This window comes from Rhea americana, unplaced genomic scaffold, assembly GCF_003343005.1.
Source record: "Rhea americana isolate MKP2758 unplaced genomic scaffold, rheAme1 scaffold_6, whole genome shotgun sequence".
NCBI classification, from domain to species: Eukaryota; Metazoa; Chordata; class Aves; order Rheiformes; family Rheidae; genus Rhea; species Rhea americana.
In genome coordinates, this window is record NW_028186756.1 from 6,010,463 (window position 1) to 6,034,990 (window position 24,528).

The 24,528-nt window shown below is 40.7% G+C and overlaps 1 protein-coding gene across 1 annotated transcript in view; it reads right to left on the bottom strand.

Moving 5' to 3' along the window:
- AFF2 (ALF transcription elongation factor 2) overlaps positions 1-24,528 on the bottom strand; it is a 241,974-nt gene that overhangs the window by 138,581 nt on the left and 78,865 nt on the right. The window contains exon 4 of the mRNA XM_085319728.1: positions 9,652-9,696. Coding sequence (XP_085175854.1) covers positions 9,652-9,696 — 45 coding nt within the window. The remainder of the gene's footprint in view (positions 1-9,651; positions 9,697-24,528) is intronic.

Sequence of the window (24,528 nt, forward strand, 5' to 3'; positions counted from 1 at the left end):
CTGGACAGATTCACCAACTATCCAAAGAAATTGCTATGCAGCTGACATAAATCAATGTGGCAGGATCTACAGGCTAATTAAACAAATGTGACAATTTTAATGTGACAATTTGAAAATGCTCAGAAGTGTCTCCCATCTACAGWGTGTGCATTCTTCTCAAATGCATATTAAAACTGTATTAAGAAATTGAAAGGAACTTACATATTCAATAAAAAAACATAATTATAAGCGCAATTCGAAATATATGGCTAAAATAGATTAGAAGTTCATAAGGTTTCTCAGAACATTAAATTCAATGGCACACTTTCTTTAAAGAAATGTTAGAAATCTATAGAAATGGATAAGCCACAGTATGCAGCATATTTTTAAATATTTGATTGAGTCTTGCTTTTGCACAATTATAACACCAATAATTCCAGCTGAGGACCTCGGTGCATTTTGCTAGCAACTAATTTAACTCTGCAGTGCAATGGTAATATGGGTAGGTTCTGTTTTCCCATTCCAGAGATGGAGACACTGTGGAGTGAAGGAGCATCTCAAGGTTATATAGGAAGTTTAAAGATAGGATGTTTTATCGGAGCCTATATATTCAAACGTTTTTTGAGAGGATATTCAAAGAGATGGAAAGACAGATAATGTTTAACTGGCAGGAGTGAAGTGGTGTATCCTGGAGACTTTGCCAGCTGAAACAATCTTAATGGGTAAGCAGAAGGAAGACACCTTCAGGAAGGGCTCTAATGACTATGCTATACAAAAGTGTTAAAGCTTAACACTTAAGTGTTAAATCTTAACAGCAAAAAGCAAAGATATGAGATGCTCCCACCAGAAAGACGGTTTTCTAGAACAGTTTTAAGATTGGTGACACCTTCAAGACTGTGTTCTCATGTTAGACTACTTTAACCACCCACATGGAGGCTGGAAAGGCCAATATTAGCATGTCACCTTCCTCTGAACCTGCTCATCCAGGTGGTCTCTTGGGAGGAAATACTTCTTGGCTGGTATCTCAGCTGGTGTCTATGTATTAGCTTAAGAAGAAGAGATCAGGAGTGACTTCAGTTAAATTCAGATTGCAATATATAAAGAAATGRAAGCAAATATTCTAGATCTTTGTTATAACAGAGTATTTTCATCCATTTTCTCTAAGATCAACAATGAGATTCAAAGCTCTAACTCCAGGTCTGTTGCTGATATCTTCTTCCTTCTCCTTTCTTGCTTTCTTCACTATCCTTCTTAGAGTACAAGGGCAGTGAAGCATCCAAGACTGCAATATCTTGAGTATAGTTTTACAGCAGTGAAACTGAGTTTCTCTCAAGTATGAGGTCCCCCTTTGGTCTTTTTCTTCACTTCTCTAGTTCAAGGTCTTTCCTTATATGTATATTTTTCAGCCATCTGTCAAAGTTTTTTTAGATTTTGTCTATCATGCCCAGCTGCAACCTCTGAGGAGGATGTCAAAGATGAGAGCTCCTGAAACGCTTCCTGATTTAGTTTCATGCTCCAGTCCTGCCTTCCCCTGAACACAGCAAGTCTCTCAAGCCTAATCCCGTCTCGGTTTCTCTTGGCTAACCACACCTGGCCAACTTCATGGGTTAGCTCCCTCAGCCWCGTTGACTTTTGGGGAGGCTTCCCACAGGAATCACATCTTAGGCAGGAGCTTAGTGCTTTAAACCCCAAATACTTGTCCTCCAAGTTGAAAAACAYGGAGTCCTTCCCTTCTGTCTGAAACAGAGCTCATAGAAGAGACTATAGGTTTTGTCATTTCAGACCAGATTTGTTTCTAAAGCATGCACTCATTTCAGAAAGCCTAATTCTATTTTAATATGTTTTCAATGTCTTCATTCTGTGCCTAAAGCAATTTATTATGTAAAGTACACATTATTAATCTACTTAAATGAAAGGTAACATTGCTAGCAGTTTAAACACTCAATACCCATATTTAACAGTGTTTCATTTTGACAGGACAAGATGAAATAATAGAAATGATTAATCTGAGACCAGAGGAATATTCTACTACTTATATTTCAAAATATGTCGACCTTTTTTTGCCTAACATTTTGGCAGTGAGATACAGAACTGGAGCACACCAGCTTCAGGTGGCTCTTCTGCTTGACAGCACTGGATGTGTTGTCAGTAGTTGCTGTTACCAGTCATCTTGGATTYGGGAGCAATACCTCAGGGCAGGCATAAGGCAGGTTCAGAAGTTCCTCATCATGTTTTTACACAACATCAATTCATACAGCCCACAAGGCCCTTGAGGGAGGACATCTGGTACATCTAGAGCCAAAGACTGTAACGATGCAGAAGTGCTTAGAATTTGTCATTGAGTTCAGCAGTTTGGTCCATTTCTGTCCAGGGAAGTATACAAAAGATCAAAGTTCATCTGAAACATGCCGTTCCTCAGGTCTGTTTTCTCTCTCACTTTCACTTAAAGATAAGGGAGCTATTCCTTATTTACAATGACGAAAAGGGACAGGAAATCACATCCCGCGAGTCTGCAAATCTGGAGTAGCAGTCTTATGGCTACGCAGTTTTACRATACTCTTCAGATTTCCATTCAACTACAAAACTTCATCAACTGTTTTTTCCATTTTTTTTTCCTCTTTCACTCCCAGTGAACTGGATAGGAACTAGGAAGGTCAGGAGTATTTGAAAAAGAAGTACATGAAGTCTGCAATGTGTTGCAGACCATATTAGACTGTTTTTGAGGTGACCGTAGGTAAGGAAGAGAAACTGAAAGTTCATGTTTTTGTGAAAAAGAGATGCTGAAGAGCTTGGAAAGCAGAAGAGTATTAACACATTTTCACTTAGTAGAGAGAGGTGGGAGTCCTTTCATTCTCTTCAGGAGCAGTAATGTGTGTCCAAATTCTAGTGATGAYGTCAGTCCACTTTACAGTAATTTTAGTAGTAATACTAAATCTGGCAGTGATAGCAGAATTATATAATACTACTGAAATCGGCAACATTTCAAATTGGCACTACAGAAACATATGTTAAAATTTTATGTTTAGGGAGATAAGAAAACAGAACTGAATAGTGAGTTGGAAATAGGTGCACTGCAATCTCCTCCTCCCTTTTCCTGAACACCTTTTGTAATCTTTTTTTTTTTTTATTGTTGCAGTGTCGACAAGCTGCAAYAGACCCATATAATAATCAGATTTTACATTTCAAAGTTTTTCACCAAATAATTTGTTTAATATTGTTACAAAAATAAAACTTTTTTTTTGACAAATGTATCAACAAGCTGGAATCTGACCTTGCTTGTCTATTCTCACAGAGGTCTAATCTTTTACCGCCTTACATCTTGAAGAGGCATTTATCGCTGTAACAGGCACGTGCAAAACACCACCTTTCAAACACTGAGACACTGTACACTCACACACATTCGTCAGACCAGACAGCCAACCTTTTCTCCCCATCACCTCCCCAACGGCATGAAGCCTGTCTTGCATTGATCTGGCAGCACAAAGCAGATTTATGGTATATATCTACAACACAAATATACTCCTTGCATACCTAACCTGTGTCGTGCAAGCAGCACAACTGTGGGCCATGAAATCAATTGAAGAAGACAGTACTTGAGCACTGACTCATGGCCACTTCCTACTCCAACAAAGTTAGCTTTGGGGTTTCTGCTTATGTACCTTCAGGTTAGTACCAACAGCCTTGGGATAACACTCCCCAYGTCTGGCAGAGCACTGGCTCACAGCTGGGTCCCTCATGTTACCATCATAAAATGAGACTCTGTACTGCGGGTCTGGGACACCCAAAGCTGTCTTCTCCAACTCCCAAAGAGCCTTTTGCTCTTCAGAGCCTATGCCAGGCCGTGCTCAAATGACTCTAACTATAGGTCCAAACATGTCTGTGTGTACATGCTGGACAACACAAAAAATGCTGGGAAAAGGCTTCTTTTAACCTTCCTGAAATTGCTACCGAATGCTTCTGGTAGCCCTAACGTGAGAGTTGAACTGATCGCCTACCAAACCAGATGAGACCTGCTCTTGAAAAACTACAAGGCATTTTCATATTTCTTGAGTGAAACTACACCTAGAGAGTCCACAGAGTAAAGGACTAGTTGCTGCTCTCATGTATACCCAAAGCTATGCAGGGACAACTCCTTTTTATTTAGTAGCAACAACAGCAACATAAGTGGAGCTGCTGCCAACTTATACCAGTGTGGAAGGAAGAAGAATTCAATGAACTCAGATGAGATCAGGGGTCAGTGGAATTACCCTTGATTTATTCTGATGTGAGAGCAGAAATTCGTTCTGCCTCCATTGAGAAAATGCTGATAAAGAGACGAAAATGCTTGGATATTGCTAAGAAATTAATTGTTCTTCTCCATCCAGATCTTCATGTGCATAAGCAAGGTCTAAGGAAAACACCTATGGTTGTAACGCATTGCCTATTTCAAGGCAGGCTATTACCTGTTCACTGCATGCTTGCTTCCAAAGGCTGCACACCAGACAACGGACAAAGGCCACCGATACACATTTACACATGGGTTAACTTTTCAATCCACGTTTTCATTTCAATAGAAATAATAAATCACCTTATCCAGGAGAAAGAAGCAGCTTGACACAAAACATGCAGTGCTGGGCTATTTTTATAGCACACCTAAGACATATAGGGATTCATTTATTTACTCAGCTATTTAAAAGTGGCTACTCTTACTCATTCTCTGGACAGCTAAATGCCAGGTTGCTAAGTTACTGTTACTTGACATCATCTCCTCCCCAACGTGTTCCCACATTTGACAGGTTCACATGATTTACTAGGCCAGTCAGCTCGTTATTCACTTCTCCAGTGACGTCTGGATAATCATTTTAAATTCACATCATGTCCTCCCCAGCAAACCCCCAGATTCCACATGAAAATATTTAAACTGCTTGTCAGCTACTACGTGCATTTGTAACCACACTGGACAGTGTACCTGTATTTTTCAAATTACAATTATTATAATTAGATTTAGCATCGTTCTTCAATGCTGGTTTGTATTTTAGAAGAGAAAACAATTACTTAGGGGCAAATAATGGGCTATATCTGTTACAGTCTAATTTTGCTCTGCRAACAGCTCACCTCAGCTATGGATGATACATATTAAATCCATTAGTGCTATCAATTGTCATGAGGAAGGCAATACTACACATAATTTACCCAGTCAAGGGCATTTTCACCTGCTGATCAATTTACATATTCTCCAATGTCATTAGATAAGAGCTAATCATCAGAAGAACAGAAGACCATACAAATTATAGACTTCGCTCATTTAACTCCAGTCATATTTATACTAATCACAAACTAAATTATATTTAGGATTTGTTTTGCTTCCAGACTAGAAAGCTTTTAATTAATATCACAGCTGTCCGTATAATATCAGAAGTCCACTTAGTTATTTGATGTTTTACTACAGCAAATATACACCTACAGGAATTCTTTTGTTCCTCTGAACAGGGACAGATTTTTAGATAGAAGTGTCTACYCAGCCTTTTGGCAACACAGACCCCAGAGCTTTATGTATTCGGACTGGAATCTGGCACCGGCAGGATTACATCTACCCAATTAGTTGAACACTTGACCCAAAGTTTCAACTTAACCTCAAGAAAAGTTATTTAAGTGAAGCTTCTCACCCTATTTAACATTGTATGCTTATCATTTGTTTACCTAGAGGCGGTTGTTTTCTGGGGTAATCAAAATGACTGTCTTCAACAGAATCGCCTGAGACCCCTGCAGAGCCTGGAAGATTTTCCAAGAGAGAAAACCAAAACCAATGATAAGGGAGATCCCTTCCACGCTCTCTATAAGCAGAAAAAGGATCGCTGCTAGCTCACRCTCACTGGGTCATACCTACTCCCACCAATACTTGGTCCAGCACATCGGCTTCAAATAATATGCAGTGACAGCAAGGCACACTGATAGAAAGCACTGAAATAAGTGGAACAAGTATCAGCTTCAGAATATTGGTTTAAAATGTCAGCACTTCCTCCCCATCTGCAGTTTGTATCATAACATTTCAATGAATTCATTTTTCAATGGCTGCACATACCAAGTGACAACTTAATTTAAATCCATATTAATAAAATGTGAATCACACACACACACGCACACACTCTGTTGACTGCCTGTCTTCCATTGTATCCACACTTTCAAAGCTATTATGTTGGCTGTAAGTCACATATTGGAACAGAAGAAAGCATACTAAGCATCAGTGTTTTCACCTCCATCTTTTGATTTGGGATTAGTAACTCCTCATAAAYGCAAATCCCCTATACTACTTTTACAGCTTGGCCTTAGCTGTAAAACACAGATTTTATCATTTTATTTACTTTTAATAACCTCCTCAGCCATCCTGGTTAAAAACGCAAAATCAAGAGGAGACTGGTCTGCCATTAACCTTTGGTTGTAGTATTATGAACAGCTCTTGAGGCATTTACACAAGATGACATAAGGCAGCAAATGTTTCAGGAAATCTGAAGGACCGTGAAATTTTGTCTCTGAAGACTCAGAGGTCTGAACAGGCTCAGGACCTTGCCCCCTCCTGGGCTGCAAAGTTTTGACCAAAAACTTTTTTTTTTTTTTTTAAGAAAGAAAATTGAGACAGAGATTAAGAATCACAAACCTCTACATTTACAAAACCATTAATCAAGTTCAGCTTGAAAAAAGAGCTCTGTAAAATCAGAGGTCACAGATCTTAGCTTAGGTCCCTCTTACTGGTGAAGTCCAGTGAAAAACGAACTGCAAGAGTTACTGTGTCTTTCTGAGGGGTGAAACTGAATTAAGTCACTTAATTTACTGACTTAAAAAAAAAAAAGAAACTTAAAAAGCATGAGATGCCCTCAAGGGCAGCCCAGGAGCAGGCAGACGGCACGCCAGCCTCCTGCCGCTGGTCCCGCAGCACCGGAGGCCTGCACCTCTTGCCCACAAATTGCCAATTCTTACAAACTTTTTGCGAAGCAGCTGCAATGATACATGTGGGCGCAACAGTGTCACTTTGGATTTAACGCTGYCTCTGTAAGTGCACAATATAGCCAGATGTCCTGGGCCAGACTCTGTGTTTTCTGTTACAATTCCTGTTGTGCAAGACAGATTCAGGCAGTAGTGAGCAAAACATGCTCCATTTACTTCCAGCTCAAACAGTTGGGCAAAACGCACTCTGTTACACCCCCATCTATCTCCCTCTGCRACCCAAGTGCCTTGCGATCCTTCTTGTGTTCATCTCTGCAACATCCCTGACAAGTATGAGAACGTTAACACGCAGTTTTTATGTCAAGAAGCTGTCATGAGACAGCTAAGCCCACACCCTACTACATGGCCCCCAACAGCCTGAAAGTGGCTGTCCAAGCTGGGAACCTGCTCTGGGTCCTCAAAGCACATGGCACTGCTTGAAGCCACGGGTCATCCCTTTCACCTGGAGCCACCGTCAGCCTGAATCTCCCCCCAGGACTCCCACAGGTGCCTGGGAGATGGATTTTGACCGCTGCTGGGCATCACGGTCTCTCACCTATCTTCTCTCCCCTGCCTACCGAGTAGAACACAATACTCTGCGCATAGCCAAAACCGTAGCCCACCAGCTTGTTCTGCACTGTAAATTTGACGTGAACAAAGCCATTGACAAAACAGGTGCTCCTCCTTCTCCTCGAGCCTCAGCACCATGTGAAGCTGAAAGCCTAAGGCCATGCCACTGAAGGCCACCGGCTGGGACTGAGGGTCATGCTCTCTGGCATAGGGACTACCTTGCACCCTGGGGAGTGCCTCCTGGCCATGCCTGCAGTTAGTGCTTACCGATTTGCACCCCAGGGCACAGCAAGGCCAGTTCAAGGTGGCTGTGGCACGCTGTGGTGAGAAAGACCTGCCAGGTCATATCATTTCAGGTGGCATTTTCAGGTGCCAGCTCTGTACCTGTGCACTAGTGCCAAATCCCCAGCCTGCTCCCACCACCCTGAATTTAAGGGGGTTGCTCTTGGGATGAGACACTATCTATGGCTGCAGAGTGCATCTCCCACGAGTCTGCAGTTGATCCAAACTCACTGAAGGCTGTGGGAAGTCCTGCACCGATTTTGGCAGGGCTCAGCATCAAGCCTGGGAAATTCTGGCCATTTGTTAACTCAAATTACAGACATGAGGTAGGAAACAGGATCACCTCATCTTGATTAGAAAAAGACATTTCTGCTTCCTGTGATTTATACATACTGTTCCCACATTAAAACTGTCACCTGGATGATTGATCCTTGAAATCTGCTACATCACATTTCCTTTTGATGGTGTTTACTGAAAACAACTGCTTTATTCAGTTGGCAAATCATTCATCCAAACTATAGTAATGAACCTAATTGAAATATATAAACAGAGGAAGAAGACATTTAAAACGTACGAAGTATTTTGCAGAGCCTTTCAACATTTTCTTTGCTTTTGCTGCCTTAGTGTCCTTTAGATAATAACCCTCTTCCCACTTTGAAGGCTGAAACTAAATTTTATTTATTTCCTTCCATTCGTTGCTGTTGGCTGCACACACAGACACATACTCACCTATTATTGCAGGTTTGCACATGCATGCCTGCCTGCTGGTTCAACTTATTTCTACAGAAACCCTGACAACACATAAGGACTTCAACATCATCCAAAAAAATGATGTGTGCATACAAAACAGGAGCAAGTTTCCACCCAAACAATTTCCCCGAGGATTGCAATGAATACTGCAAAATCTAATCTGTTTTATGAGCAGTATCGTTCCACCTCTGTCTGAGCAAGTTTGATGCATGAATGTTGTATGTGAAATCAGGTCTGGGTTAGATCATGCAAAGGTAGGCATGTGGACAAACATTTCCAGGAGCCTTCTACTTGCTGCTAGTGGAAAGGGCTTGGCTAGCATCAGTTCCCACTGAAGCATTATCCCACTGTCCTGAAAGCAGCAGTTTGGCTGGTGATCTCAGGGAGGCTGCTCTGGGAATTGGGAAACTGAAACCATAATGTAGAGACCCCTAAATCATGGACTGGGTCTAGTGGGGTGCAAACCTACCCCCAGATAAACCTCACTGCCAACAGAGGATGCCAAGGGTGGTGTCTCTAGGACAGAGCCCTTCTCACACTTAAAGTAAGACAGATTTACAGTTATAGAACTTGTTGCATTTATTCTCATACCTCCCCATTTTTCTCGATACATGATCTTTTTCTTGTTGCGATTAAGTCATATGAAATTTGGAAAGGCTGTTTTGGCTCTCTCTATTCAGCTACTGGCCAGAGCTCCCAGGAAAAAAGCCTGCASTCTGTAACATAATTGTGAATGTGAAGAAACTATAGTTTGGGGAARAAGGAAGGCCAGTCTGTGAGTAGGAGAATTAAGGTGACTCTGCCTCAGGGTAGGAAAGAAATGAGTCTTGAAGAGGCTTACAGAGACTGAGAGGTTAAAAAAGAACAGGAAAGGCTGTAAATCCTGACTGAGATAAGCAGGCAGATGTGGAGTATTAGGAGAACTGACCTTATCCATTAAGCAACATCCTGGGTCTTCCAAAACTTGGCTGTGTCCCTTTAATATAGACCCACTGATGTATTATTACCTAACTACAATGTTAAAGACAGCCTTATAACTCTTCTCCACAAAAGGTGAAATAACAGTACYACAATTATAAAAAAGATACAAAAGCAAAGGGTATTACTCACCCGTAATATTTCTTCCACACAGCTGGAGTCATTGGGAAGGGTAACCTAAGTTTAAAGAAAAAAAAAAGAAATGTTTAGTCAGACCGTGGATGCAAAATTCAGTGACTGTAACTACGCAGGTGAAGAGCTAACAAGAAACTGCCTCCATCTGAAGACTGCTGCATCCATGCTTGCTGCCTACAGAATTTTCCAGTTTAGATCAACATAAATCATCAGCAGGACTCATTTTGTCAAAAGTTGTTTTTTTTTTCTTTTGCGCTGCTTTGTGCTAGGAACGGCACTTCTGAAGCAATAAAGTACACTGATTTCCTCACAGTTGAGAACTGGCACTAGAATTGCCTGAAACTTCTATAATTGAAGAAGATCCCACTGTTATTCCTATCGGCAGCCTTCAGAGAGAGCACGCGGCTTGGTTTAACTTACAGCCTGCTGCAGCTAAGGACAGAGGTGATAGCAGTTAGGAGAAAGCTGTTATCAACTATCTTATCCTACAGCTTAATACGCTAACCGCCAAGACAGCTCTTAAAACTTAAACATATACTGTAGTAAAATACTGGTTAGACTATAAGGGTGGTTGCTGATTCTCTTGTCCCTCACTTTGACCTGTTCCAGGTTAAGTAGCCTCTGAAGACTGAACAGCACACACGAGTCCATCCTGGGAGGCATGACAGCTATTCCTCCTCTCCTGGGAAAGACGCATTATATCTATGCACACACGCATGCACGCACGCACACACTGGTGCCCTTAACAWCTTCTAATTGAACAATACACTTGTTTAAATGCATCTGCCACATTTGTGTGCATTTACCACAATTTCTCATTCCAAGTATATAAAACAGCACAAAAACTCTAAATACCATGAACAATTACATAAACCAGAGGCAGAGCTGACCCATATGTACAGCCATTTTGCTGTACTTGCAGATACGGATGACAGGTTCTTATCATGGGGGTGCAACAGAAGAGGAAGAGATAAGACTCAGAGAGGTGCTACAGGAGGTAAGTGCTTGGTACCCATAAATATTCAGAGAGATTTTTCTGTCCAATACTTCTACCTTATTGCCCTTGGTAACTACTTGGTAAGGGACATTCATGACTAACTTTAATCCCTGTCACCCTAATCTGCTATAGCGCCTGACCGAAAGCACTGAGCATGCTTTCCTCCTATATTTCAACCAGCACTAAGCTTCAAGAATAAATCCATAAAGCTACAAAAGTCAAAGACCAGAAAGACCTATTAGGTCACCAAATTCATTCCCTGCTAATGCAGTGCATTTTCCCATAGCTTCTAGTATTTTGACTAGTCTCACTCAAAAACTCTAGGGAAATGGATCTCCTATTCCCCCTCTTAATAAAATGTGGAGTGGTGTTTCAATTTATTTGGCTCTTTTTATGATAATTAGCTTAGATTTTGCTTTTAGTGTCACCTCAGCCTCTGTTTGTAGAGCTCTTCCCAGTACTCTAAGCAATTAATTATTTTCCTTCATGCATGTACAGACATGTAGCATTATACTCCACTTCTCTCCTATGCTGTATGTTCAACTTTTACCTTCTTTCCTGGTAAACAAGATTTTTCATCCTCTTATCTTATTTCAGCATTGTTCTCTGAATTCCCAACAATTCATCAATATCCGGGTAAAGATATTGATATTTGAGTTTGATACCTGAGTTGGTACTCAAGTGAATATGACTACACGGGAGGAATATTAGTGACTTTATCTACTTAAGTAACTACAGATTATCATTTTCCATCATTTTACTTAAGAAAAACAAACCAATCAAGAAAAAAAAAAGCCTTAACTTTGTTCTCATTTTCCACTTAACTCAAATGCTACTTAGCAAACCTAGGCTGAAAATTTCCAATGGACAGTTACCATTTACTGCAATAGGCATCGATTCCACCTTCCTATCACATTGCTTGCTTTTCCAATGCTTCATTGCCCTTATGTCATCCTCCTGCTTTTCACTGCTGTCATTTTTTCCTCTCAAGACCTGTAAGTTCTTTGCTTATCTGTGTTTGTCACACTTCATAAGCAACTTCGCAGCCAGAGAGGAATCCAGTTAACCTACCCACCACCCTTCAGATTAGCAAAAATGGTATTACTGCAATGCGCTGGTTAATAGTGGGAATACCTGTCTCTAAAACAATCTTSATTTTTTTCATGGAAAAGTTAGTTATGTTGGCATAAGAGAAAACAAAATAAATATCTCCCTCAATAACTCTGCAATTATAACTGCAGAGTTACGATCAACTACACAAACTCATACACAGTAACTCCAGCCGAGCTGGTCAGACTAGGAGGATTCAGAGTCCTCCCTTCATTTAGCCATTGCACATGCCAATTCTGATGGTTGGCCACGGCGCCGCGTGTATTCCTTTGTCTGGAAATGTTCTAAATGTGCCACAGACTATTAACACAGGGCAAAGCATGTTCTTTCTTGTTTCTCAGGGTTCTCCCAATTCACAGCCCTGTTTAAGTTTATGTTACTTTAAAACTAATGATGATAATAATAATAAACATGCCATTTTACTTTAATAAAGCCTGCTATATATTATGCAATCACAACCAGCTTCTGCTAGCAGCACTTGGTAATAACTTAAAATGTTCATGCATCAATTTAATTGTGTTAATGGCAAAGAAGATTTTAATGGCTTGACAGAACTTTTGTTCCCTTTGGCATTGCTTTGTTTTGAATCACTCGTATTAAAGTAATGCAAGATGTCAAAGTGCTGTGATTGTCATATAGGGAGATCCAAGTAGGAGCTGGCACAAAGAGGAAAACATTTAGATTAATGCAAACATTAAAAGAATAATTATTACAACACAGATATCAGAGAGAAGATCAATGTAAGAGTCTTTAGTACATTACTATTAATGGATTTCTAAAGAAACGAGAGCATTTTTCTAAATTCATGCTATAGTTGCACATTCTAAGGGACTTGAAAAGCACAGTTCTATTAGAGACATTCTATCCTGGAAAAATAAAGAAAAGAAAGAAAAAACAACCTCTCAACCTTTCAAACCATGAATCAAAAACCGCAAGCTAATTGTTGATAAACATTTGCATTCAGCTAACAAGTGCAAGCGGGCCTACATGACACACCGTGGGATCCAAGCRTAGATTCATCAGGGCAGAGTGATACACAGCAAAGGCAGTATTCATCAGCTACCTACGTACTAGTGCTAGAACAAATTGCTATTAGGACTGCCATTAATAAAATACCACATTTCTCCAGTAGTTTAATCAAGATTGGACATCTCATACTACTACTTTCCTAATCTAATACAAATCAAGTAGTTGAGGTACTGTTATGTGAGTCTCTACCTCCCTCTCTTTTTTTCAGCTTTCCTCAGTAATCAGGTTCTAAAAAGGAGGAAAAGAGACTTCATTTGTACACGCTTTTGGTGCCTTTCTTCCTTTGAGAACAACATGTTCAGACTCAGTAGAAAGGACAGACTCCAGGAATTTTGTTTCTGTAAGACCGAGTATTTGCAGCTCACGTCATGAGCTCTTCTCTCATTCTGCAGTGTATTCATGAAGTTCAGATTGAAGAACAGTTAATATTACATAAGCTGCAGACATAAGTCCCGAGGTAATGTAACTTCAATCAAAACAAAAAGATTTCACAACAGTTACATGGTACACTGAACTTATCTTCCAGTTTCCTTTTAATCTGGCAAAACTCTTTTGCATCAAAAAGGTTCATGTTTACTTTTAAATATTGCTTCCAGGCAACGAAAAAAAAAGGGGGGGGGGGAAGGTCAGATGGTCAAAATATTCCACCTAAAAAAAGCTAGTATTAGAAGACTGTCTTCACATTTCAGTCTCACAAGAGAAGGAACAGAACTTAAATGATGTGGAACCAAAGGTTTAATGTATGGCTTGGATGGCTCAGTGTTAAACTTTAAAGAGAGGAAAGGAGGGCAGAAATATAAGAATGAGGGAACAGTAACTTTACTGTTACGCAGATAAAATGACATTGGGCAAATGATTATAATATCTGATGAGTTACATTGCTCTAACCTTCCATTTTTTCATTCAACCCTTCCTTGACCTCTCTTACCTCCCACACAATTTATAACCTGCATAAGATCAGATTTTGTTTTTATGGCACAACAATATCATCTAAAATCCCCCTTCCCTGTAATTAACATCAGACAGTGGGCATTTCTGTGAAATACTGACAATAAAATCTTTCAACAGACTTATCAGAATAGTCCTGAGAATTCAAGTGTTGGGAAGCAGAAGAGGGCAATAAATAATCTCTTAGTCATAACTGATTGACTATGTTTTCATCTGGATAAACTATTCGTGAACAATACTCTCTGGCTTTATTGATGCACAACTGGCATTCAACAAGTATTCTCTTTTTCCTGTCTTTGTCTTATTGGAAAGATAAATGTAGCATATTAAACGATTATAGCGACCTACTTTCATCACTTGCATATGAGCACCTACGTGTGTATACATCAACAGCTTAGCTTTCATTGTCATATCCTTTTTCAAGGAACCTAATTTGACTCTGGGGAGATGAAGCTCATACTACTGTTTACTCCTTTGAACACAAATTGATTTCTCACTTGCTAGCATGAAAAGACTCTGTGCATGAGCCTTGATTGATCATTTCCAGTGTGCACTATACAGTGATAAGAGGAAAACACTTGGAAAACCAGAAGCAGCAAAAACAGGACTGTCAGCAGAAGCCTAGACATATGAACACCTCCAGCTCCTGCCAGGCTTCCCATTAATGGAGGATACTTCTTTTTTGATCAATGCAAGTGGGAAATGGGTTAGGCAATACTAAGAATAGCAGGGTTTCCAGAGATGGTGGAAAAATGAAGCTTCCCTCATAAGTCTTAGACTCATGAGACTATTATGACTGGCCACACTCGATCAGACCAAAGACTTTACCAAGGCTGGTGTCCTCTCTTGTAGTGACTAAGAGCAGCTGCTCAGGAAAGACCACAAGAACTGAGCATATACAGAATCCTCTAAGTCACTTCAATAGAGCGACATCCTCCCAGCTTCAACCAGAGTATAGTTCACAGAATAGTCGTAGCTAGCGGTGGCTGCATATGGATCGTTGTGTTTAACAGCCATTTATGGGGCTATCATCCACAACTCTCTCTAGTGCCTTTCTGAATGCCTTTAATGTAAGCATCCTGCTGCAGAGTTTCTCAGTGCAAGTTTAATGTGCAGCTGACAAACACTCACCCTACTGCTAATAGACGGATTTGTTAAGATATAGTGCTAGCTAAAATATGTGACTATTTAGTGCAGCTAGATGTTACAAAAATAAATAAAGCAGTAAATGTAGGGATTAAAACAGGTAAGGAACAAATTTCTGAGGTCATGTCTTAATATTATCTTGGCATTTTTGATTAACCTCTTTCCATTTCATTTAGGAATGTCACAAAGTTCAAAGAMGGCAAATGTAAAGTCCTGTTCTTGGGATGGAAAAACCCAATATAGYAGTGCAGTCTGAGGGCTGACCATCTAGAAAGCTGCTTTGCAGATGAGGACCTGGGGGTCTGGGTGGACAACAGGTCAAAAAGGTGTCAGCAGTATGCCCTGGCATAAAGGCCAATCACATGCTGGGCTGTAACAGCAGGAATGTAGCTATTACGGTCAAATGATGTGATCCTTGCCCTCTATTTAGTACTCCTTTGGGAGTACTCTGTTTGGTTTTGGGCTCCCCAGTACARSAAAGACACTGGCAAACTACAGTGAGGTCCAGCTGAGGGCTACCACGGTGGTAGCATATGGCACACAAAAAGAGGCCAAGACAGCTGGGCCTGTTCAGCCCAGAGAAGAGAAGGCAAGAAGGAGATCTRTTGCCCACAACCATGTAATGGTGGGGTGCAAAGAAGATGGAGTTAGACTGTTCCCACAGATTCACAGGGGTGGGGTGAGAAGCAAAGAACACAGGAAATTCTGTATCAATATAATGAAACAATTTTCTRCTATGAGTGTGGTCAGACACAGGACTGGGGACACTAAGAAGTGGGGGAATTTCCATCCCTGGAGATGTTCTCAAATCAACTGTGCAAACCGCAATACTGGGCCTACTTTGAGYGGAAGATTGGACCAGATGACCTTTGAATGTCCTTCCAACCCAGAGGAATCTGTAATTCCAGTTTTGCAATATTCTCACTAAAAACCTAGTAAGTTTCAATACTTCACTTGCTTTTGAACGGTGTCTGCACCTATGCCTTTCAGACACCAGCTTTCCTTTCATCTCTGCTAATACTTGTTGCAAGTTCACAGTTCATTTTCCCTCTTCAGTCACTCCCTAYACCCCTTCCAGACTCGCCCCTTCCTAGACAGCAGCCTGCCCCTCAGTGGGTATTCAGGCTCTGTATTCCCCCTCTGCAGAAGGGCTGCCACCCATTTATTGGGAGTGAATTTCATACCACTGCAAAGAGCCTACTTTTCTAATCCCTTTGGGTTGTTTTACAATTCATGCTTTTGTCTCTTTCCTAGCTTGCTAACATTTTGTCCCCAAAGGGTCATTCACATTAGAGACATCTGAAATAGATGTCAAGCTAATCTTACCAGCTGGGAGTATTCTGGCTTTTCCTTACCAACTTCAGTGCAAATGGGTAAGAATAGGGGCAGCAAAAGAGCAAGGAATGAATATTATAGCCTAAGTGGTATTTCTTCTGGTGTATTTGATATTCATGAGGTTATTCCCAACATACATTAGGACTGTGTTAGGGCCCTGGAGGAATCTGAATGAAGTCAAACATGGTGGTGGCATCCAAAAAAATCCAGATGAAATTTTTCCCTTGGTATCCAAAAGCATATGTATGTTTTTCACAGGGCTAGCAGATCTCAAGGGGGCCATTTAAGGGTCCCAAATAATGTAGATTCACTGTTTTCTTATAGTGCCTCCACCATCCTGGAACCAAAACACCATGAGAAGACTACATTTCACATTATTTCAAACCCCCCCCCAAATATCTCCAGGGGCTTATTAAAAAGTCTGTAAATATATATATATATATATATATATATATATATATATACACGTGTATAAGGAATATATTTTTTTTATATACATTATATATACTCCTATATACATACATATATATAAGGAAAGAAAGAAAAACTATTGCCTAAAACAAAATGCAGACAGCTGTTCCTCTGTTCCCCCTTAAGAAAAACACTAGACTATGAAGAGGTTGTGCCAAACACACATTTACAGGAAAACAAGAAAAGATTTTAAGGAGTGAACCAAGTTACTTCATCTATTAAACTAAGAGAGCCTGGCCTGCAGTCAGTGCTGCTCTTGCAGGGTTACCTGGGGAAGTGTATGCCTCTTCCCTTGAGGAACACATACTAGCTAGGAGAACAGCTTACTGCTGTGATCCAAAGCCTGACCGGATCAGACTCCCACCGACTTCAGTGAACTTCCGAAAGGTCTCTAGTTCAGAAGCCAAACAGATAGGTTTAGTTTCACACGATAGCCAGCTTCTCTAATAAATTCCTCTCCAGTCACCTGTGAGACACTCAAAACAGCGTACTGACACTGCGATGCGGCACGCAGGTAGGCGCCAGCATGCAATTCGAGAGGGATTACAGCTCAACTTCCCTCCAGTGAACCCAGCTCACAGCGACCTCCTAGTGAGAACAATCCCAACAGCAAGGACAATGTGTTTTTAACTGGTATTTCGTTCTGCTACAGCAACTCTTATACCAGGCTGACCTGGATGCGACAATTGTATTTTTCTTGTTCTGCCCAGTGCATGCTGTATTTAGCCCCGTTTTTCTTTTCTTTGATGTTTTCTTTTAACAATACCAYTTCAATGTTGATCAGCATGAAACAGTCTCCATGAAAGCACAATATGCTGATGTTCAATTTAAACTCAATGGTTCTCCATTATTTTCATGCAGCAAATTGCCAAACTCTATTAGAGAGAAAAGCCTGATAAAGTGATCTCTCACTTCAAGGTCTCCTGGGAGTTTTTTAATGCAGGTAAGGCTACACATTTTACTTATGGAATATTCTGAATGCAGTATTTTGGAAGCTCACCATGATGATAATACCACAGTAACTGGTGATGTCAGCATTCAGCTAGGCGACAACGAAAGCAGCATTTGCAGTAATAATTTTTGTCCAAACCATTGACTTGCTTGAATAAAAGCTGTTACAYCCCATTTAATATTGACAAAGAGCAAGCAAATTTGCATTTCAGTATTTTCTTCTTCTCTATCTATCTATCTATCTATGTACCTGTATCTCTTCCCCCAGTGATCACAGGTACTTATTTACTTATGTAAAGTAAGTACATTTACTTATGTGCCTTGGTATTTTCACCTTGTTCTGGAAGAGGTTACCTTATGTCTTTCCATTAAATTGCTGATAAAAGGCACACTGACCTAAAACGCCACTGCGCGCTTGTCCATGTTAAACATCAAAGCCTGACTAACAGACTGTGCAACCCTCTGGTGCCATGAGATATACGGCGTGGCAGAAAAAAAGATCAAGTGGCTGTTTCTTGTGTTACTTTTACCAGTGTGAATGAAATCTAACTCCTCTGAAGATAAAGCAGCAGCATAAGTAGAAAAYGAATATGAAGTGAATTTGCCTCCCAAGCTCATTTGCTCTCAGTTATAATAATGCAAATCAGAATTTGAATTAATTCCTGGTGTAACCCTTTGAGGAGAACCTCTTGGAAATCCTTCAGAATCCCTTTACCATACAGATGAGATCATCTAAACTTAAAATAACCTGGAATTGCATCTTATGCAAATCTATTTAACATGAATGTAATTTAGTGCCTATTCCCAGTACATACCAGCAAGGCAGAGACCAGAATCAGGAAGGAGTTGTGTAAGTTCCTGCTAAAATAGTAGCAAAGTCGTCCGGTCAAATTGTGCCCTCGTGACAGTACTAAACCTCCACTGATGGCAGGGAAGTGGCATCAGTGTAACCTGAAGCATTGCTTGACCTCATGAACTCAGACCATAACATTTCTTTTGACCTTTTAGAGAAGAACGTTTTTAAGCATTTATTTATGTTTGACAATATCTTTAACGTACCTGCAAGAATACAGTGGGTGGTGGTGCTGGTTATTTAAACTTTTTTTTGAGCAGGTATGAATGTCCCCACAAACAAATGTACTCCTCAGTTTAATTTGACAGGAGTTTGCACAGCTGCAAGGCCAATGCTGGGCTCCAAATTAATTGCTCAAAGCTTGTTTGCAAATTAGTCATTTTCATATGTCCTTCTGTGAGAGTTAGCAACTTGCAAACTGCATTTGAGGATTGTCTCTTCAAAATAGAGGGCCAGAATTCAAAAGGAGAGACCCGGTCCTATCTACGGAGGAAAAAATCCCCCATATACTGAAGTTTATTGAAGTTTAAGTGCCAGCACTACTTGTTAGCATAATTTTTCTGCACAAATACATTTTTACATAAACTTTAAACAAATAAATAAAAATCCTCCAAGAAATAAAAGCTATTTTCCTCCTACTAATAATCACAAAATAGTGAGATAAATGATTACGTCTTTATCGGGATCTGATCAAAATTCAGGCTACATTAAAAGCCAGTTCTTATACTCATTAAATAGTAAAGCACATGATTATTCTAACTGCCACCGAATGTCACGGTTATCATACAAAAGGAGAAGTAAAATAACACTTTTTGAACAGAACAGAACTTAGAACAAAGAAAATCTGACTTTGAATGGGATCTTTATGGCCTCCCTCTTAGTTACATTTCTAATTAAAACGCTTTGATGTATTAATGTCAAGGGATGCTGCTAAATGTATTCAATGCAGAAGTCACATACTTTTCCTGAGCTCCCCAAATCTCTTAGATCTGTGTGCACTTATGCTACGTGCAGTTAAACTGCTCACTAAAATGAAAAGATATCTAAGAATAACTCACTTCCATTAGATTTATAAATCACATTAATTAATTCTACATCTCCAGTGGTGTAGAGACCAAACTCTAATGCGAGATCTAATTAAAGAAAAGGAGAAAAAAAATTGGAATTGAAACACAGAAGTAACTGTTTAGCCTCAAATTAATGAGGCGCTATGCTAAGCAAGAATGTCCATAAATCCCTAATGAGGATTTTAAACACATTAAAACTTCCTAATACAAAGTGTTTGCCTTCCTTTTATCCAATAACAAATAAGCCAATAATTTTCTGCCTCTAAATGACACTATTAACTGTCGTGGCATGTTTTATTTGACAAACCCTCCATTCAAATACAGTAAAACCAATTAATTTGCCTGCTGTGAAATGTATTTCTTGATAGCTTTTATGTGATTTTTCTTCTCAAGGAAATGTAAATAGGAGGTCAATGTAGGTGCCTGATTTTGCTTAAAAATATGCTGCAATAACTATAGATTTTCTAGTCAGTTTGCATTTCAAATGAATTGAAAGATAACCTCCATTTTCAGGTCATCAATCACATAATGGTCTCCTGATAAGTAAACAGTTACAGAGTAATAGTTTTATTACCAGGGAAATGGTCCCATATTTGAGTGGTGATAGTTGCAAAATTACCACTTTGTTCTGTTATAAATAGTGGTTCTCAGGCAGGGTGCTTCCCCTCCCCRGCTGGGCTCTCAGCCGTCCGGACTGCTCCACCACACAGCAAAATAAAACAACCCGCAGAGTAGTGCTCTTGCGCTCAGGGTGTTCTTACTTTTTAAAAATTTTTTAATCTCATCATAATTAAAAAAATAAATAAAGTAAAGCAGAGGATGACGCGTGGCATCCCTGCCTAACCAAACAGTTAATCTTCACCACATACATACAGCCCTATCCATGCTTGTACTAGATCGTGGCCACGTGGAGACTGGGGTTTATTTGCCTTAAGAAGGAAATGCAACTTGAAACAACCTACACAACACACACATACACACACCCACAGAAGGAGAAGGAATGGAATAAAACAGAGAGGCCTGCCAGTGCCGAGAAGGACGTGAGTGCTCACTTATGAACGTCTGCAGCAGATTACCAACTGTAACGGGGTAATTTATGCAGCCTACCATGACAGCTGACTTCCAGTTTGCACTACCTTGCATGCACGTTGCTTACTGTAGTAAGCAAAGAAAATCTGCAACCTCACTCGAAAGGGAAGTGCCAGGACCTCCTGACACCCGAGCAGCGCTCACGAGACGTGAGGCTGCGGCAACTCAAAGACAGCCAAAGTGCCCTGCAACTCTATTAGCAAGTGTCCCCGTCACTGCGACCTGTCGTCACAAACCCTCTGCTTTTTTTTCCAAAGAAATTCCTGTTACTGGTACTGAAAAGTTTTGCCATAGTGACCTTTTGCAGTGATGTCTGGGGAAGCTGCTTGCACGTTTATAGTAATATCACATAAGATCTTATGCATATGTATCCAAACAAGGGGAAAAAATATATTATGCAAATAACTGTATCTTGTTCTTTAATCACAACCCTATTTAATAATTTAGAAATTGAACAGAAGCAGTTTCAAAGGGTAAATTGAAGAGATCCCTCGTCTTGTCTAAATAGTGACAAAAACATGCTCTTCCTATGTTCCCTCAGCTAATAAAAATCTCCAAATTAATCTTTAAAGAACATTTAAATGAGAACTACGTTTGACATGCTCAAATACCAGGGAATTAATTTCATGATGGATACAAGCTTTTGAGCTCCAGTCTACATTCCACTGCATTTGCATGACTAGGAATACCTTTGTTAAAAAACGCAAGTAATGAGAGTAGGGAACTGATGTTTAAAGATACCTGCATATTCTTCACTTTGAAATCCAATGTTCTCAAAGCCCAAACTAGGCACCATGGCTCAAGAATGCAGCAGTCTAGCTATAATTTTGCTGAAGAAAAATGTAAGTAAAAATGATTTCTATTTTTGCAAAGCATCTGAGATGATATCCCACATCAACAACTTTTACATCTACTTCTTAATCGAGACATTGAATTGGACTAAGACCACCTGACATTATTTCACTTCTGACCTTTTCAACTGTCAAAGCAGACAGATTTTTATCCTACAAGATTCGAGCCAAAGCCTCAAAGGTGCAGTGCCAGAGCATTAATCCATTTCACTAGACAGTCATTGAAATTATAATTCAAAGTTCAACTTACTTTAGCATTTTATGCTGAAATACTTTTGGCAGCCCAGGGCAGAAAGTCGAAATCTGGTTTCCAATGGAGACCATTTCCAATGGTTTCTAAATGTTGGCAGCAAAATTCCTTATTGTCAAAGAGATAAGCGGATGCCAGCTCCTATTAATTTACTTTCTGTGACTGCTGCTCACTTCAGAAGCCTTTCTTTACCTAAGGACATTGACCTGCTGCTGGACTCCTTCAGAAACGGGCTAGAAAAGATGCTGATACATGAGGAGACTGGGGATGCTCCAGGGGAGTTCCCTTTGGCAGCCTGGGCCGGGTCCGCTCCCTCCATTTATTCTGACTGACGCCATAAGCAGAAAAACAAGATTTGTACAGGAGACGTAATGTGAATTCGTAAAAGCTCCAAACACAAGGTAAATAAACTGACCTATATGCATTACACTATCCAGAGCAACTCCAGAAGCTAAGAATTGGCAGGAGGCCTTTCCCCCTCACAGACAGGTTAATGTAAAGCCCAAAGGACTTCTGAATCTGAAAATAATTTCACTATTTTAGGTAGACAGTAAATCCTTTGTTCTGGTATTCTGGAGCTGACCAGAGGTCTTTGACCAGGAATTTCTCTAGAGGTAAATTTATTATGCTTGCACTAATTATTAAGCTATCTAAACAAGCATTTAAATCAACTTGGAAGACATGTTTCATTAAGCCCTAAATGTCTTTCTCCTTCATTTTTACAGTTGAAGATGGCTAGTAATTCTCAGCATCTTATCAAGATGCTAAAAAGTTTCCTTTTTGGGAGTAGGAAGAGGGAACAGAGRAGAGGAGATCTAATATGTATTATGCAATGATACATTATTTTATCAACATTTTCAAGAGTAGCTATTTTATTTGCTTTATAAATTATATTCGGTGMGTATCTGCACAAGGTCCCTTAAATCGCTAACATTAGGATATTAGCCCCTAAATTCAAAATGCTGAGAAATAACATGGCAATGATGTATGAGCAAGAGGAAGAATATAGAAATATGAAACCTGTGGAAACTAAGAGGCAAATACTGAGCCACAGAGTTCCCACGAAGGCTAAAGGGACCTGAGCAGGTGAGTCACCTTGCGGGCGCACGCATGCAAGCGTGAGCACACGCACGGTCCCTTCGGCTCTCTCTGTCCACAGCTAAAGGCAGAGCAGACGCACTGCTGCAGGGGTGGGTGCTGACGCAGAGGGACACCTCTTGCAGGATCCGAGGCCTGACGCAGCACAGGTGCCACCACCTCTTCACTTCGGGCATCCGGACTGTGYCCTTCGAGCTGCAGCTCGCTGCGCTGCGCTCAGGCTGCACACACCGTCACTGACCCAAAGCGCAGCTCCCGCTGCCCACCACGGGATCAAGGACACGAGCCTTTACCGTCAACTTTCATAGGAAACCTTTAATTTCAACCTATTCTATTCTACAAACTTCACAGTTAATATTCTGAAAGAATTTACTAAAGTACAAAAGAAAATAATTCTGAAACTACTGAGACAGAGAGGAGTGGGATTCTGTATTCTCGTTTTGCTGCAGAGGTGTATTGCAACCTTGGGCAAGTTAATTAACTTCTGGGTGCCTTTGTTTGCCATCCCTATAAATACAACAAGCAATATGAACGTAGGCACCTGCTAGCTACAGGAGGAGAAGAGCAGAGAAGAGCAGTCTGGAGATCGTCAGCAGGGTGGTGTCACACAGGAGTGACATAGACACACAAAGCTGTATACAACCGGAGACTCCTGACTGCTGCAAAATGTCAATCCTCAATAAATGGTCTGACCTTTTTTCTATTATTTCCATTTTATAACTGAAATCAGGTCTGACATAGGGAGCATTTCAGGGGAATAACTGCAGCTTTGGGATGACTTTGCAGCCTTGCGTCTCACATCGCACCCTCGAAACACAACAGCTTCCCCAGAAACACAGCGCTGCCTCGTGTTGGTCCTTAAGCCCTGAGGACCTCCGGGCATCGGTCTGCTGCCTGACCTAGCAAGCTGACGAGTCCGTTACCAGCGAGTCTCTATCAGCCAAGGAGGTTTCCTCTAGTGGAACCGCTTGAAGCACATAGCAGCTTGTTTTGGGGAGGTTATTCTCTCGGCATCTAATCGAGATCACCCACGGGCTGAGCCACCTGAGAGTACCCACCTCCACGCTAGAGAGGGAGGCCGGGGTGCCCCCCTGCCTCCGAGGGGTGTCTCAGGTAGGRACCCAAAGTTAGGTGAAATGAATCTGAATCACAAAGTCCGCAATCCCACGCAGGCGCCGCAGCGCACRGGCCAGGCTGCCCTCGCGGTGCAGGGACGGCAGCAGGTGGGGACAAACTCGCCGTCAGCGGGTGGCTCGGGCACCCGAGTGCCAGCCGCTCTCGTCACGCCAGACACCCAGCGGCTTCCTCTCTGCCAGTAACATGAACTTCAGGTAGGAAGGGGAACTGCTCTGATTTGGACGCAAAAGGTTTTAAAAACTTTTCAGAAAGCTGAAAATTCAAATTTGTTCATGTGGGAGTGATTCAAGAAACGTTACTCTGACAAAATGGATCCCTCTCCTACAGGCTCCAAGCCAGTGAAACACTCTCACTAACAAGGCAAAACAAAACAACGTCGGGGCTTTAGAAAAAAACAACGTAGAATTTGTTTTATGGAAAAGGTAAATGCTAATCAGGGAAAGGCCTAAATTGTCTGTTTCTAATTTTTCACCATTTTCCAGAATTTTTAGAACTAGAGTGGAGTGGGGGAGATAAACCAGTAAAATCAAAACGTATTAATA